General features: G+C 35.6%; 1 protein-coding gene across 2 annotated transcripts in view; it reads right to left on the bottom strand.

Moving 5' to 3' along the window:
* AGRN (agrin) overlaps nt 1-18813 on the bottom strand; it is a 735367-nt gene extending 716554 nt beyond the window's left edge. Inside the window, exon 1 of one of the 2 annotated variants that reach the window (XM_053690462.1) lies at nt 18391-18813. In XM_053690462.1, coding sequence (XP_053546437.1) covers nt 18391-18579 — 189 coding nt within the window. In that variant the 5' untranslated portion in view covers nt 18580-18813. The remainder of the gene's footprint in view (nt 1-18390) is intronic. The other variant, XM_053690463.1, reaches the window with a different exon arrangement.
* Nucleotides 18814-19060: the final 247 nt, after the last annotated feature.

Here is a 19060-nt window from a genome sequence, read left to right as displayed (position 1 = left end):
TGCATAAATATTCTTTTACATGTTTTCATCTACTTAATGGCAAAGAGCTCAATGCATTTATATATATATATATATATATATATATATATATATATATATATATATATATATATATATATATATATATATACATACACACACACATTTATGTGTTTATATGTGTATATATGTCTGTAAATACATATTTACACACATTTAAATACATATGTATACATATATAGACATATCCATATGCATACATATTTGAGCCCTTATAAACTTTTGTACTTTGTAATGTATCTTTTATGTGTTTTATGTGCATTTTTTTTGCGAAACAGTTAACCAGAAGGATGCGGTAATCATTCTAGCATAAATCACGACTGGGCACAAGCGATCACGTTTGCTTTCAATTTGTAATACCAACGCAATTTAACCTACACGCAAAACGATCACGAAAACCCGATATCGCTTGCACACAAACATTTGTGCTCCAATTGTAATCTGGCCCATAGTTATATTCATGCCACAGTGTAATAATAAAATAATCTTACACATTAAAACATTTTTTTGCACTTATATTTCCTTTTAACTAATGATTCATTTGCCTGAAAGCTCTATCTCATCCAATTCTATGAAGCGGAAGTTGTGTACCAATATTGTACTTTATAGATGCAGCCAGCTGTGTGCAGTGAATAACTGCCTTAGGTTACACTTATCTGCAAAATAATTCTGTAGCTATACACTTGTCATTTGGTGCTGGTGGTCGGAGGGGGGACACAGGGAGATGAGTGGTTAAATTCCCTTCTTGTTATCATTCAGCCAGTGCTCTTAAAGTGACTCCCCCTTCCCCCAGTTTCTGGGCCAAGGACACAGGATTGTAAGAAGGATCTGTCCTTTGAGGCCTCAGCAAACATTTCTTATTCATAACCATGTACTTGGACTATTATTCAAGTCTTGTCAGTTAATGTATTTCACAATCATGAAATTTTAGGGGTATAAAACAGAATTACATTAACTATAAGCAAAGATCAAGATAAATATATAAGAAGCAAATATATAATGAGATTGAGTGGGGGAATACACTGGCAAAAAATAAGAAACAGTCACATCATTTCTGTCCTCTACTCTCTTTATAACCCTAGATTTCTCTTAAAGGTACAATTACATCTTTTTATTATTATTTGTATCCACTTTTACATGTATGATATGCTTACAATAGATATAAACACAAGTTTTTATATTTGTGGGTGTGTCAGTGCCCACCAATAGAGCTTATTAGTTAGTATCTATCTTACATAGTTGTGTTGCATAAACATGAACTTACTGCAGGGCTCGAGAAACCCAGGAACCAGGAAGCCACTAACTCCTAAACTTTTACCCCTGGCTCCTAACTATTTAGGTTATTCTCTATAGATCTGTATACAAAACGCCACTGTCTGGCTCCTAAATATTCTTGCTGGCCCCTAAATTGTAAACAGATTTGTTAACCCCTGACTTACTGTAAGTTTTAAAGTCAAGATAAAACAGCTCTTTTTCGGATAGAAACAAATTACCATGTGTCAAAAGCAGACGTGCATTCAGAAGTTGCAGATACCTCAGAATGCGGAAGAAGGTGGCCCATTTGTGCCGTTCAGCTATTTTCGGAGCCAAACTTATAATTATGAAACAGCAGCACATTAACATCTGGATTTGCACAGATTTTAGTATGTTGCTGTTTCACAAGTATGAATTTGGCAATGAAAATAACCCGACTCCACAAACGGCCGCCTTCTTCCGAAACCTCTGAGCGCACACATCTAGTAAATAGTGCTCTTTTTTATATGCATGTTATACAATTTTAACTTAAAGTGACAGTAAAGTCACAATTAAACTTTCATGATTCGTATAGAGCAGGCGATTTAAAAAAAAAAAAAACTTTCCAATTTACTTCTGTTATCAAATTTGTTTTGTTCTCTTGGTATCTTTAATTGAAGATGTGTGCACAAGTCTTTAGTACTCTATGGCATAAGTGTTTTGCAACATTATTCATAGCTTTGTTATACAATGTTGCAAAACACTGCTGCCATAGAGTACTAAAGAAACGTGCACAATACTGAGCTCTTATGATCCTACCTAGTTTTACTCTTCAATAAAAGATACCAAGAGAACAAAAATATATAATAACAGAAGTAAATTGAACAGTTGTCTAAAATTGCACGCTCTATCTGAAACACGAACGTTTAATTTTGACTTTACTGTCCCATTAGGCACTTTTACATTTATGTGTATCTACTCCAGTTAGGAATTAATTAGTCCCTGTGTGGTAATCTGAGAGTCAATGGAGTCATTACTGCTGAGTAATGCAGTTTTTATCCCTAATAATTATACATCAGTGGAACTTTCCTTTGTGTTGTCTTCTGATCAAATGCAGAAAACACCACATTGCATTATATGAGAACTAGTAACCAATCTGTTGTCCATCCTTTACTCAATGTGACTTTTCATATCAAACAGCCCAAACCAGGAGGGTAACTATAGTCTTGTGAGCAGAATAGGATACAGTTTATCCAGCACAACAGTATTAGTATAAACACTTAATATTCTCAACCTCATGTGTGTGAGACAGAGACGGACAAATTTATATAAAATGTAGGAGCCAGAAAATTGAGGATCCGGTGGGCAAACAAGGGATTGATTTTTTTTATGTAAATGTATTCAATACAATTCATAACTTAGGAGTCAGAATTAAAACATAACTATCGGGCTCCTAGTCAAAATACCTCTTTATGGGACAATAAATTTATTTTTATACGATTAGAAAATAACCACATTTAAGAGACTCAGATTTTTATACAAAATAATATAAATATTTGTTTTAGCGAAAATGTGCATCGAGGTGCAGTCTCAGGAACATAACCCCTTTCAGTAGGCTTATGCTATCTTGTTGCTGGGAGCAATTAGGGAAAGGTATAAATAAGTTCCTGTGTATTCACTGGGTAGCACATTGTAGGGTCACATTATTAAAGGGACAGTCAAGTCAAGAGTGCAATTATAAACAACTTTCCAGTTTACTTTTATCATCAAATTGGCTTTGTTCTCTTGATATTATTTAATGGAAGCTAAACCCAGGTAGGCTCATATGCGAATTTCTAACCCCTTGCAGGCCGCCTCTTATCTGGATGCATTTTTACAGGTTTTTTTTACAGCTAGACAGTACTAGTTCATGTGTGCCATATAGATAACATTATGCTCACTCCCATTGAGTTGTTTATGAGTCAGCTGTGATTGGCTTAAATGTAAGTCTGCAGAGGCCTAAATACAAGGTAATCACAGAAGTAAAAAGTATATTAATATAATAATGTTAGTTATGGAAACTGGGGAATGGGTAATAAAGGGATTATCTATTGTTTTAAACAATAACAATTCTAGAGTAGATTGTCCCTTTAATCCTGAAGGATATAGCCTTTCTGGAGGAAGTGGAAAAAACACAATTTTAAAAAGAAGGTACATTGAACCCAATTAAATGTACATGAAACCCAAAATGTTTATTTTGTGATTCAGATAGAACAAACAATTTTAAACAACTTTCCAAATTATTTATATGATCAAATTTGCTTCATTCTCTTGGTATTATTGGTTGAAGCAACAACAATGCACTTCTGTGAGCTAGCTAAACACACTGGGTAAGCCAATGACAAGAGGTATATATGAATAAGCAGCCGCTAATCAGCAGACAGCTCCCAGTAATGCATTACAGGTCCTGTGCCTACCTAGGTATGCTTTTCCACCAAGAGAACAAAATTCTTGAAAATTGCACACTCTATCTGAATCACAAAAGAAACATTTTGACTGTACTATAACTGTATATAAAATAATCCCATAAAGAAAGGATAAATCAGAAATAATATTTCTCCTACATGTTGATATTTTATTCTTTTAAATATCTTTTGTTTTTTTTAAGAATCAGAATAGTCTGTACATTTGTATTTCATACCGCTAATAAGGAACAGTCAACAGAAATACCTGAATTTGCAAAAATATATCCGACTCCCATATTTTTTTGTCTATAAACCCAAATTTGTCAAAATCTAAGATTTGCAGGAGATTCTCATTTTTTAAATCATATTGGTGTTTTAAGACAATAATAATTGCATGCTGTGGTTAGAAGATACGAAAGAAAATACTATACCTCTAAGGTAGAGAGAAACACTGCACTAGATGATGATGGAGAGATCGGAAAAGGTCACTGCATTACAGTTGTTATAGCCAAACTTTTTATTATGAATCAAATCCAATAATAAAGGTTCATTTTTAACTTATTGTACTGTGGTCCCCAACATGTTTGCTTGTTTTTTTTGCTTTGTTTTACTAGAGAAAAGTTAATAAACATTTGTATGTCATTTTTATTTTTTTCTATAGATACCATGTACATCCTTAAAGGGACATTGTACACTAAATTTTTCTTTGTATACATGTTTTGTAGATGATCCATTTATATAGCCCATCTGGGAGTGTTTTTGCAACAATGTATAGATTTGCTTATTTTTTTAATAACATTGTTGCTGATTTTAAGACTCCTAACCAAGCCCCAAAGTATCAGATGGTATATAGGAGCAGCCACTAATCAGCAGCTAGCTCCCAGTAATGCATTACAGGTCCTGTGCCTACCTAGGTATGCTTTTCAACCAAGAGAACAAAATTCTTAAAGGGACATTGTACACTAAATTTTTATTTGTATAAATGTTTTGTAGATGATCCATTTATATAGCCCATCTGGGAGTGTTTTTGTAACAATGTATATTATTTTTTTAATAACATTGTGCTGAATTTCAGATCAGATGTAGACCCAGGTCTACAGATTTGTGCTACTATTGTTTGTGTAATTTGTCTTTTCATATGCAGGGAATGTGGTAGTGTCTGCTCTTTCTGCTTTCCCAGCCCCTTTCATTGGGTGTCCCAGCCTAAACTGATCAACAGTGCTAAACTGGGAGCTTCTAAGTAAGTTTTTAAAAGGTTTTATACTGGATTTTTATATCAGTATCCGTGCATATTCTTCTTTATAATAGTGTTTATTAATAGCAGTTATATGAAAATTGGTGTACACTGTCCCTTTAATAGGAAAACATGCACTTTATACCTTGTCTCTGTTAACAGAGGTCAACAAATTATCCAAATACACAGACTGTGACTGTTATCCAGAAAGCTCATTACCTCCCCTATTTTCATACTGTTTCTACTTTCACAATAATTTTGACCTCTTAGCTTGCTCTCTGCTCTCTTTACTCATTATTTACTTACTACTTCATGGGAGATCATAGGAATTTTTTTATCACTTTAATTTAGACCTTTTTTCTTTTGGAAGATGTATACATACATACAATAAGCATGAAAACATTCTTAGGTGCCCCCTCACCCCACAAAATTGAAAACCCTTGGATTATTAGGGAAATGAATGACCATAAATAATACAAAACCTTCCAATGACCTCAATTAAGTAAAATAAATAATGTTGTAGTCACTCAAGTACTTAGTATTAGTGCACATAAAACTGCTAATGACTTATATGGGAGTCTCTGTGCAGAAGTGCAAAATCAACACTTGTGTATTTAAAGTGATTCCCCTCCTATTAATCTCAGGTAAAACCAACAAGAGGTCAGCAATTCATTATAAAAATGCATCTCAGGCAAAGCTCGATTCTGGGGTATTTATCATTTTAAGAGGTAAAAAGTTGTTTAAAGGGACATGAAACCCAAATTTTTTCTTTCATGATTTAGACAGAGCATACAATTATAAACAGCTTTCATATTTACTTCTATTATTTAATTTGCTTCCTTCTCTTGTTATCCTTTGCTAAAGGGTTTATCTAGGAGAATTCAGGAGCAGCAAAGAACCTAGGTTCTAGCTGCTGATTGGTGGCTGCAAATATATCAAACGATTGTCATTGGCTCACCCATGTGTTCAGTTAGAAACCAGTAGTGCACTGTTTCTCCTTCAACAAATGATACCAAGAGAATGAAGCAAATTTGATAATAGAAATAAACTAGAAAGTTGTTTAAAATTGAATGTTCTACCTAAATCATGAAATAGTTTGTTTTGGCTTCTATGTCCCTTTAAAGGGACATTAAACACTAAATACATGCTAGATAGAATGATGCATTCAAAGAAAAGATTAGTTCATGACTAACACGTAGATGTATTTTTTAAAGTTTCATTATTTGTTTAAAAAGTGACAAAATAAGTGTAAAGTTTTAGTGTCTATAAAACACTGGGAGCTGCCATGTTGTAACTTGTGTTACCTTCTCTGCTGTGGCCAATTAGGGACCGTTATAAATAGGTCACTAGAGTGTGCAGCCAATGGTTGTGCTGGATTTAACAGTGTTCTGCACTTCCATTTCTAACAGGAACTGAAAAGCTCACAATTTCAGAATGGAATTACAGGCAAAGAGGACAAAATAAATAATGAAAGTATATTGCAGAGTTGTTTTATATATACAATTTATCATTTTATATTACCATCTCAAAGTGTTTAATGTCCCTTTAAGGGGACAGGTGGTGTAAAAATAAAGTGCTGATAGATAGATAGATAGATAGATAGATAGATAGATAGATAGATAAAAGTATATTGCAAAGTTCTTTTACTATGCATTATTAAGCATTTAACATAAAAATCTGAAATACTTTACTGTTCGTTTAACCCATAGGGATGAAATACCTAGTCAAATTTGTGCTCCTGCACAATTGCAGAGTAAACAATTTGGTGAGCAAATGAGAAACAGGCACAGATGAGCGTGCACCAATCACTTGCTGTATCCTCATCTAAAGTGAATGGCGGTGTTCTAGGAGTGCCTAAATATATGTTTAATGCATTTGAAGGGGTAAGCACACAGTACAAGTATTAAATACGTTTAAAAATAAAATGCAACATTTCCACAAGCACAGAATCTCTGCCAATGAAGCTGTGTCATTGTGGTTGGCAATCTTGTAGCCAAATACCTTAGAGCAGGGCTCATCAAATCCAGGGAGCCATTGAATTTTAGAATTTTACCCCTGGCTTTTTGCTGCATATTATGATGGTACTTTACAAATAAACAAAAATAATGTTTACTGCAAGAAACACAAGGTAAGTCCATTTCTTAATAGATTCTGGAGGGATTATTGTTTACTTGAGGCTGTCACTTCTAGAAATCTTGTAAAGCAAAACGTAGTGTGTCAGCCTTTTTGAAGTTGCAAGTACTGTTTAAACAGATGAGTTTAAAGGGACATTCCAGACAAAATTATAATCCTCATGGATTCATTTCAGTTCTGAACATTAGCATTTTTACAATATACATGTATTAGCAAAAATGCTTCTTATAAAAGCTATAGCCGTTTCAAAAGTGTATTTAAATATGCACAGTGTGCCAGCATCAAGTTGCTTGTACCATCTGGTAATGACTCAATTTGTTAATTGCTGACATAATACAAAACCCACTGGCACTCTGAGCAGCTGCATTGTTTAAAATGCTAGTGCACAAATATCCAGCTATGCTTCACATGCATGTGCAGAGAAAAAAATTAAAACACTAAAACAGTCATATCTTTTACTAGAAGCATTTTTGCCAATACATCTATGTGCATTTCAATTTTGACCAGAATATCCATTTAAGGAACATAAAACCCAAACTTTGCATTCAGTATTCAGAAAGAGCAAACAAATTCTAAAGAACTTTTTATTTGAAATAATTTTTTATTGATATTTAAACAATACAAAAGAATAAACAAGACCTTCACAGAAGACATAGCCACTTAATGACAGATAGATCAATGAGACCAATATTAGTAGACAGTAACTAAGATTTCCTAAAAGCATTTAAAACATTTACATTTGTATCGCTATATAGATGGAATTACTTGGTCGATTACTCCTTAAACAACAGCTATCATGCATCTTGTCTGTCAGTTTGTCTGGGGGACCTGAGTGGGGTAAGGACACCCCCTCATTCCCATCTTAACCAAAAAATTTATGAAGATCTTGAATACAAAGGGAGTATAGAGAAAAGTTGGGAAAATCAAAGGGGGAAGAGAAGAAGATAAGAGGGGAAGATGAAGAAGAGTAAGAAAATAGTGCCTTCCGACCATGACACACCCAGTGGAATTTTCATCAATAAGAATAATATTATGATTAACCAACGGATGTATAAAGGCATATAAGATCTCTGCTGTATTGGGTATATTGACAATTCAAACAGTATTATATGGAGTCATGTGTGATCCAATAAAACCAGACTTTGTGAAAAGCTTCCTGAGTGTCTAGTAATATTGCTGCCTGTGCGGACATATTGTATATGTGCCTAATTTTATGTAAAATTTCGTCCCAGGGGGGAGCCCCCTCCTTCCAGTGACGGGCTATACATATACGTGTAGCTGTACATAAAATTTTGATAAATTGATTAATGTCTTTATTAAACTGCCTTAAGCGTACATTCAATAGGGCTTGGTTCATTGACAACTGAATGGGGCTATCTAGTATCCTACTTAAAAGGAGTGATAATTTATTCCAGATTATTTTAGAGTAAGAGCAGTCCCACCACATGTGTTTGTATGTACCTTCGACTTCACAACCCCTGTAACAGAGCTTGGACCCCCGTTTAATGGAATGAGAGGTGATAATTGGAGTGAGATACCATCTGAAAATTGTTTTAAGGCAATTTTCCTGCATGTCAGCACTCAACAGGCCTTTACTCGCATTATATATTAAGTTGTTCCAGTCGGAAATATCAATTTCTGTATTGAGGTCGGCCTCCCATTTGAGCTTAAGGCTTGTTTTAGTGATTTGTGTGGAAGATTGAATTAGTTGGTATAATTGTGAAATAGTTTTTCTAGGTCTGGATGAGGAGCTACAAATTATTTCTAAGGGAGTGAATTTGTGACCAGTCAATAAAGGTAGGTATTTATGTATGATGGAGGATATCTGAAGATATAGAAACCAATGTAATTTGGAAGGAGACAGTTTATCCTGAAGTTGTGTGTATGTCATTAATTTGCCTTTGTCTACTAAGTCTGCAATCCTATAAAGACCTCTGTTTTCCCACTTCTGTATAGCTGGGATCTGTTCTGAAGGTATGATTACTTTTAGGGGGGTCTTGAGGGATCTGTTAGGGAGAATTTTGAGAGACGAAACAAGAGTGGACCAAGCTTTCTAAAGAACTTTTTAATTTACTTCTATTATCAAATTTGCTTAAAGGGACACTGAACCCAAATTTTTTCTTTCATGATTCAGATAGAGCATGCAATTTTAAGCAACTTTCTAATTTACTCCTATTATCAAATTTTCTTCCTTCTATTGGTATCTTTATTTGAAATGCAAGAATGTAAGTTTAGATGCCGGCCCATTTTTGGTGAAAAACCTGGGTTATTCTTGCTGATTGGTGGATAAATTCATCCACCAATATAAAATTGCTGTCCAGAGTTCTGAAACAAAAAAGAAGCTTAGATGCCTTCTTTTTCAAATAAAGATAGCAAGTGAACGAAGAAAAATTGATAATAGGAGTAAATTAGAAAGTTGCTTAAAATTGCATGCTCTATCTGAATCATGAAAGAAAAAATTTGGGTTCAGTGTCCCTTTAATTTTCTTGGTATCCTTTGCTAAAGGAGCAACAATGCACTACTGGGAGTTAGTTAAACACACTGGGTTAGCCAATGAGAAGAGACATATGTGGAGCCACCAATTAACAGCTAGCTCCCAGTAGAGTATTGCGACTCCTGAGCCTAGAGAATAAAACAAATTAGATAATAGAAGTAAACTTTGAAAGTTGTTTAAAATTGAATGATCTTTCTTTAACCTCTTAAGGACATATGACGGAATTTTTCCGTCATAAAACAATTGAGCAAACTGAAAGCTGTGTCCTTAAAGGGTTAACAAATAGAATTGAAAGCTTTGAAAACAGGGGATAATTTGATATAGTTAGGTTGGGAGGTCTACAGGGCATTCATTAGTCCTCTGTATCTATTGTGCAATTTACTAGATTGATATGGAAAACGCTGGAACATTATAAAGGGTGATTACAAAAATTAGTCACTTGCATATTTACCTAATTGCTGTACAAAAGAAAGGTCTCAAAAGTAATTTTGTGATAACTCTGTAATGTCCCAAATGGTAAATTACAGACAAGTCCAGTGTTCTCTACAGAAAACCCCAAAAGATAGGAGCCAGGGGTACAATTCTAGGAGCCAGTGGTTCCTGGATTTGTCCAGCCCTGATCTACAATAAAATGTTCTTTAGTACATTCTCATCCTGCCCATGTAAGCTCTCCTTTCTCTTCACTGCAACTTTCTTTTAGGATACAGAACCTTGTGTCATATGTCTGTAGCTGCTGTTACATTTTACAAAACACTTTATAGTTTAAATATCATTTTATGTTAACACCCAGGTATGTATGTCACAGTTAAAAAAAAAGATGCCATTTTCTCTACGATATTATCTTCTGCTTGTCTATTTTATTGGATTTCCTCACACTTATCTTGCACATTAATTATTTGTATGCACCATAATAGTCACTACAATATAGTCATGGATCTTACAATATTGCCAGGCCTATATTATACTTTCCATTTATTGTCTACAAAACCCTTCCTCATCTAGCTACAGAAAGAGATCAGATATTTACACTACATACAGGGGTTGACAAATATATTTAAAATTGTAGGCCCTAGTAAGAATATTTGTAGTCAGACAGTGGTATTTTTAAAAAGATATATTGAGAATAACCCAAAAAGTTAAAGGGACACTGAACCCAAATTTTTGCTTTCGTGATTCAGATAGAGCATGTAATTATAAGCAACTTTCTAATTTACTCCGATTATCAAATTTTCTTCATTCTCTTGGTATGTTTATTTGAAAAGCAAGAATGTAAGTTTAGATGCCGGACCATTTTTGGTGATCAACCTGGGTTGTTCTTGCTGATTGGTGTATAAATTCACCCACCAATAAACAAGTGCTGTCCATGGTTCTAAACCAAAAATTATCTGGCTCCTTAGCTTAGACGCCTTTTTCAAATAAAGATAGCAAGAGAACGAGAAAAAATTGATAATAGGAGTAAATTAGAAAGTTGCTTAAAATTGCATGATCTATCTGAATCACAAAAGAAAAAATTTGGGTTCAGTGTCCCTTTAAGAGCCAGGGGGTCAAATTCCAGGAGCCAGTGGCTCCCTGGCTACTGGGTTTGTTGAGCCCTGCATGTTCCTTACTTCAATCCAACATGTATACTGACTTATCAACTCCAAAAAGTTATCCATTCTATGGCCAATACATTAGCCTACTCAATAGGTACAGTAAGTACTAAAATTTGTATTCTAACAAATAAACCCATAAACAATTCCACAGTCCTGCATTGTAATCTCAAAAAAGTTTTTTTCAATTACCGTCCTACTAATCTACATTCCCAGGACTTTCCCCATAATATAACAACTCTATGAAATTAGGCCTGCCTATTCTATATTACCATACTCTAGGGCAGGAATGGCCAACAGGCAGCCTATGGACCACATGTCGCCCTCTGCACTCGTTTTTGCGACCCCAGGAAAAATCAGAACTATTATTATTATTATCAGTTATTTGTAGAGCACCAACAGGTTCTGCAGCGCTAAAGACATGGGTCTAATATGCAAGGTGACAGTTATGGGAGACAAAGAGATAGAGGGGCCTGCCAAGAGTTTCACTGTTGCAAATCAGGTCTCATGAAGGTGATCTACAAAGCAGCTAGGCTTGTAGACTTACATGCTAAGGGGCTTCAAGGGGATAGCTAAAGGAGGAGAGGGACTAAAATAGGAAAATGTTAGTGTATATTGTATGCATCCCTGAACAGTAGGGTCTTTAAGGAGCGCTTGAAAGTTTGAAAACTAGGGGAGAGTCTTGCTGAGCGAGGCAGAGAGTTCCACAGAATTAGGGGCCAGTCTGGAAAAGTCTTGTAGATGGGAATGTGATAAGGTAACAAGAGAGGAGGAAAGAAGGAGGTCATAAACAGAGCGAAGGGGATGGGAGGACGAGTATCTGGAGATGAGGTCGGAGATATAGGGTGGAGCAGTGTTATTGAGAGCTTTAAAAGTTAGAACTAAGAATGTGTGCCATAGTTTTTAAGGCCCCATGAAAAAAACATCAGCGCTAAGAATGTGTGCCATAGTTTGTGCAGTCCCAGGAAAAATTATGAACTAAGAATGTGTGCCATAGTTCTTGAAGCCCCAGGAAAAATCACAACTAAAAAATGTGTGCCAGAGTTTTTGTGGCTCTGGAAAAAAAAAGAGTAACTAAAAATGTGTGCCTTGGTGTCTTCTGGATGGAGAGGAAACAAGGTGGCAACAACTTAAATAGCAGATAAAGGATACCCTGGAACCTATGTCTTGCCCTTTTAGGACAAATGATTTATGCGTTTAATAGTCATAAATTTATATGCGTCCCATAAAGCTTCTAAAATATTGATCTGAGGCTCCCATGTGTTAGGAGTAGGCCGAATTTCACTGAAAGTGGCTAAGTCTTAAAGGGACATGAAACTCAATTTTTTTTCTTTCATTATTTAAATAGAGGATTTAAAAAAAAAAGTTTACATTTTACTTCTATTATCAAATTAGCTTCGATCTCATAGTATTCTTTGTTAAAGAGATACCTAGGTAGCTAGACGCAGGGCTCGACAAACCCAGGAGCCGTAGCCACTGGCTCCCAGAATTTTACCCCTGGCTCCTAACTTTTTGGGTTATACTCCATATGTCTATATACAAATCCAACGGTCTGGCTCCTAAATATTCTTACTGGCTCCTAATTTTTAAACACATTTGTCAAGTACTGAGCTAGAGTGCACATGCCTGAGGCACTACATGACAGGAAATAGTGCTGCCATCTAGTGCTCTTGCAATATAGTGCTGTAGACTCATGCACACTCCTAAGGTTACATCCCTACTTTTCAACAAAGGATAGCAAGAAAACAGAAGAAAATTTGATAATAGAAGTAAATTGGGAAGTTGTTTAAAATTGTGTGCTCTATCTGAATCATGAAAGAAAAACTTTGGGTTCTATGTCCCTTTAAAATCACATAGATGGCTGCACATATGTGCATCTTTTGATTGGCTTTCAGCTAGCACCCAGTAGTGCATTACTACTTCTTCAACAAATGATACCAAGAGAATGAAGCAAATATATATATATATATATATATACACACACACACATATATACACACATATAAATATATATATATTATATATCACATACATACACATATATATATATATATACATATACACACATACATACATACACACACACACAGTTGTACTCATAAGTTTACATACCCTGGCAGAATTTATGATTTATTGGCCATTTTTCAGAGAATATGAAAGATAACACAAAAACTTTTCTTTCACTCATGGTTAGTGTTTGGCTGAAGCCATTTATTATCAATCAACTGTGTGTACTCTTTTTAAATCATAATGACAACAGAAACTACCCAAAAGTACCTGATCAAAAGTTTACATACCCTGGTGATTTTGGCCTGATAACATGCACAAAAGTTGACACAAAGGGGTTTGAATGGCTATTAATGGTAACCATCCTCACCTGTGATCTGTTTGCTTGTAATTAGTGTGTGTGTATAAAAGGTCAATGAGTTTCAGGACTCCTGACAGACCCTTGAATCTTTCATCCAGTGCTGCACTGACGATTCTGGATTCTAAGTCATGGGGAAAGCAAAATAATTGTCAAAGGATCTGCGGGAAAAGGTAGTTGAACTGTATAAAACAGGAAAGGGATATAAAAAGATATCCAAGGAATTGAGAATGCAAATCAGCAGTGTTCAAACCCTAATCAAGAAGTGGAAAATGAGGGGTTCTGTTGAAACCAAACCACGGTCAGGTAGACCAACTAAAATTTCAGCCATAACTGCCAGGAAAATTGTTTGGATGCAAAGACAAACCCACAAATAACTTCAGGTGAAATACAGGACATGTGGTGTGGCTGTTTCAGGATGCACAATAAGGAGACACTTGAAGAAAGATGGGCTGCATGGTCGAGTCGCCAGAAGAAAGCTATTACTACGCAAATGCCACAAAGTATCCCACTTACAATACGCCAAACAGCACAGAGACAAGCCTCAAACCTTCTGGCACAAATTAATTTGGAGTGATGAGACCAAAATTGAGCTTTTTGGTCACAACCATAAACGCTACATTTGGAGAGGAGTCAACAAGGCCTATGATGAAAGGTACACCATTCCTACTGTGAAAAACGGAGGTGCAATGGCACATGAAATTTGGTCAGAATTGATGGCAAGATGAATGCAGTATGTTATCAAACAGAACCCCTCATTTTCCACTTCTTGATTAGAGTTTGAACACTGCGTTTGCATTCTCAATTGCTTGGATATCTTTTTATATCCCTTTCCTGTTTTATACAATTCAACTACCTTTTCCCGCAGATCCTTCGACAATTCTTTTGCTTTCCCCATGACTCAGAATCCAAAAACGTCAGTGCAGCACTGAATGAAAGATGCAAGGGTCTGTCAGGAGTCCAGAAACTCATTGACCTTTTATACACACACACTAATTACAAGCAAACAGATCACAGGTGAGGATAGTTACCATTAATAGCCATTCAAACCCCTTTGTGTCAACTTGTGTGCATGTTATCAGGCCAAAATCACCAGGGTATGTAAACTTTTGATCAGGGTAATTTGAGTAGTTTCTGTTGTCATTATGATTTAAAAAGAGTAAACACAGTTGATTGATAATAAATGGCTTCAGCCAAACACTAACCATGAGTGAAAGAAAAGTTTTTGTGTTATCATTCATATTCTCTGAAAAATGGCCAAGAAATCATAAATTCTGCCAGGGTATGTAAACTTATGAGCACAAATATATATATATATATATATATATATATATATATATAGAGAGAGAGATATATATAGAGATATAGATATAGATAGATAGATATCAAAATAACAAGAGTATTGCATTGAGCACTTTTTTATTGGACTAACTATACATTTATAAGTTAACAAGCTTTCGGAAGAGTTCCTTCCTTTCTCAAGTCTGAAGAAATACTGACCAATTCAATAGAATTTACAGATTATAGGGCCGAATTATCAAGCTCCGAAATGGAGTTTGATGCCCCTGTTTCCACGCAAGCCTTCACCCTTCTAAAGACCACTGCTCCATAACTTGTCCGCCTGCTCTGAGGCCGCGGAACTCAATCCGCCCGATCCTATACGATCGGGCTGATTGACACCCCCTGCTGGAACTGCTTGTGTAATGATAAATGCCGACAGTGTATGCTGTCATCATTTATCGATGTGTGGAAGACATGATACGCTACATTGTATCATGTCCGCTCGCACATTAATAAATTGGCCCCTATTAATACACAGGATAGCTAAAAAGGAAGGAACTCTCATGAAAGCTTGTCTACTTATAAATATATAGTTAGTCCAATAAAAAAGTATCATTGCTCAATGCAATACGCTTGTTATTTTGATATCTAAATCTCTGGACTAACACGGCTATTCCAATCAACGTATATATACATACACACATATATATATTAATGTTAGCCGAATCAACATGTAACTGTACTGATGAAAAATATGTTTTAAACAATAAACTGAATGGAAATAGAGGATATCTAATGGAGATTAACCGTTAAATGTGTTTAGACAAGTAAATGAGACAAACCCGTTCTGTTTCATCTAAAAAGGCACAGTTCCCATAGTAGTGTATTATTATTTCTTATGCAGAATTTTGCTTTACGACAAGCGTTTACATGAACAAAAAGCTGTCATAAAACAAAAAGTGGCTATCCTATGGTTACAGATCAATCAGAGGCCAGAGCTAAGTACATGTAATCATATGGTAAGCTTAGTTTAACTAGTCAAAATATAGCCCTTGACAGCCCTCTGTAACAGCCTTTTGTTAAACCTTTTTGCGAGCAAAGTGTAATCGCTACCTTTACTGTAAAATTTACCAACAGGGCTCACTGTAAATATTGCAAGCCTTTGTAGGTTTACTGAAGGCATTTAATCCACCCTTCAATTACTGAGGCTTTTTAGCACCATTCCACAGCATATGATATTGCAATGTGTAGATATCACACTTCAAAGACTAATATGTAACCTAGCATCTTTTCTTTTAGAAACCTGCTGCTGGGAACTAAACTAGGGATTTGCCTGGAACATATTAGGATACTCAGCAGTCACTAAATCCCCTTAGATTTCCTATTGATTTGTCCGGCATTAGCAACATGAAGGAACATGTTTGCAAAGCAATAAATCTCTTTGCCAACATCCCCCCCCCCCCAAAAAAAAAAGGGCAGGCATGCACAAACACATTCCTTCATTCCCACAAAGGGTTAATCCATCTAAAAACTTCCTGACATGCAGCAGGCTGATATTGTGCACTAATCTGAACTGCAGTTAGAGAGATACAAAAAAAAAAAAAGTAGCCTTAGGCCAGCAATGGAATTCTATAACTGCAAGTGTTGAGAATGCAGGGCTTTGAAAAAAAAGGTATAGTTACAAAATGAGCACTTGGTTGTATAGTTCTTTAAACCTAATAACAGCCTTGACACTGGATTGGTGTGTGAGTATAACAGAAAGCCTTTACTTTAGACTTCCAGTAATCTAAAAATAACCAAATTATATGTTTCGCTCCCCCAAAAAAGCACAACATAAAACATATATTTATACAGTTCCTAATTGTTCTGGAGTATAAAAAAAAAACTTCAAAAACCATGTTCAGCTTTCAAAAAAACATTTCCATTTGCCATTTTATTTTTTTAATGATCATTTATTCTGAAAGGGAAGAGTATAGTGCATTATATTATGTCTTCACACAAAAAAACTGAAACCTTTGAGGGGAAGCTATGTTATGTGTTTCTTATAATGAAAGCACAAAGGATAGTAACTTTATGGATACTAAAATGATATGACAGCAAATGTATAACACAATTTGAAGAAGAAAAAAGTGTTTTTTAAATAAAATATTTTTACAAACTGGATAAAAAAGGTATTGTGGTTTTTTAAAGTTGTTTTTAGTTTATAATTATATCCTTTATTTTTTCTCTGTGGCTTAGTATGCTTTGTCAAACTAACCTATGAATTTATTATTTAAATGGTCCAAATGGAACACTGGAAATTGAAATGTTGTATGTAAAATATTGCGGTACTTCAAGTGTCGCAATAAAAATGTCAGCAATTTAAATTGATGTTGAATTTGCAAATGTGAAACCTTTTTCCAGCAGCCAAAACATTAATCCTAACTCGTGCCATTTAAAAATGTAGCCATTCAAATTACGACATTGGAAATGCCACGAAAATTCTGAATCACAACGTTGGAATATGATACTTTGCAAATTTGACTCTAGTGGGCCAAATTCTTGTCTCTGATCCCTGTAGCAATGTTACCTCCCTTATGTTAATCAGGTACTTTGAACCAAAAAGTAACTTACTGTAGCCTCACAGGAATACCATATATAATAGCAAAAATAATAATTCTATTTTATAAGTATAAAAACGGGTACAGCAGTGAATAGTGTGTAGCAGTACCCCATAAGACAGGTGGGGTTAAATATGGTCTGACATAAAACCTGTGCCTTGAATGAGCTAATTACTCAGATCTGTTGTTAGGACTGTGTAATATACACCTTTGCCTGAGGCACAATGTTTCTACAAACTGTATTTGACATTTTTTTCCATGTTTTTGAAGTTAGAAAATGTTTTTTGTGCAACAGAAAAAGGGGGGAATAAAGGACTCCATAGTAAGCATGAGTGTGTACAGAACTCACGCTGTAGTACCATTTCTGAATCTTCAGGGTCAAGAGATTGAGTATTATTGAAGGATTTGAAACCAACTTTCCTTTAGAATGTGTCACCCATTTATGGTCACTTACTGGACTTATTAAACAGTCACACTGCATTAGCAATATAGGTGCATCTATTAAATCATCTAAATAGAAGGGAGATCATTCATTTTGTATTACTGACTGTACTGTATGTAACAACACCACAGACCCTGCAGGGTACAGTTATTTGTATATCAGAAGTGCAACAAGTACTGGAAAACAATCTTTAGCATATACTGCACTTTTTTATTCTACTATATATAAAGCCTACTTTTCAGGTGATATAGAAAAGGAAGGGGTTTATAGACTGGTGCCTCAAGTGGGAAAATTAAATATTTTTATACAAAAGATTATTTTTTTTTTATCATAACAAATACTTTCTAAATTAAATTGTGGAATTTAAGACAATTCGTTTTAATTTTCAAATTTAATTTTAATTTAACTTCCAAGTGTTTTTTTCTGATACTAGCAAAGGTGATCTCAATAAATTCCTCTTTTAAACTCAATTTAAACCCCACCCACCCTCTTCCCGGGCCCATTCCACAGGTGGTCTTGGTCCCCGCTCATGTTACCTTGCAGGAGTAGGTGTGGTGTACCGGGTCCACATTCATGATTTCTTCCACCGTCCCGGTGAGCACAATGTTGGCCTCTTCTTCCCTCTTCTCCAGATCCCTTTCGGGACAATATGCCCGGCTGCTCCTCAAGCAAATGGCAACCACGGCTGCTAAAGTCCACAGAGACATGACCTGAGCCCACCACATGTCCACAGAGAAGCAGGGAGCATCCAAAACAATAAAGATCTGTGAGTGGAGAAGGGTAAAGCAGCTCCTCTCCCTACGCCTGCACTAATACTAGGGCTTCCCCTGGCTCTGCAGCTGCAAGGAAAACCTTTTTTTCACTTAGTTGCATTAGAAGCACAGAAGACAAACCCACACGGGGGAGGGATGAGGTCTCAGTACTACTACTCTGCAATGTGAGGGGTGGGGGATCAGGCATGGGATTTGCATGCAATCTGAATTGCTGATAAGCAGGAGGGGGTGGTGGCACTGTCCTGCATCCTATCTCTTGTCTTTCCCCCTCTAACAGCAAAGACTCTTAGGGGAAAAGTAAAAGAAAACGCCACCTCCAGGAAATGCGGCTCAAAATCAGGTTAATGGATAATCGTGATCTGTTTGTTAAAGGTGCAGAAGCAACAGGACTGCTGGTGCATGAGAGAGGCTGGCAGCCTGCCTGGTGCTGTAA

Source organism: Bombina bombina, chromosome 8 (genome assembly GCF_027579735.1).
Source record: "Bombina bombina isolate aBomBom1 chromosome 8, aBomBom1.pri, whole genome shotgun sequence".
Classification (NCBI taxonomy): Eukaryota; Metazoa; Chordata; class Amphibia; order Anura; family Bombinatoridae; genus Bombina; species Bombina bombina.
This window is presented reverse-complemented; position numbering and strand designations above follow the sequence as displayed.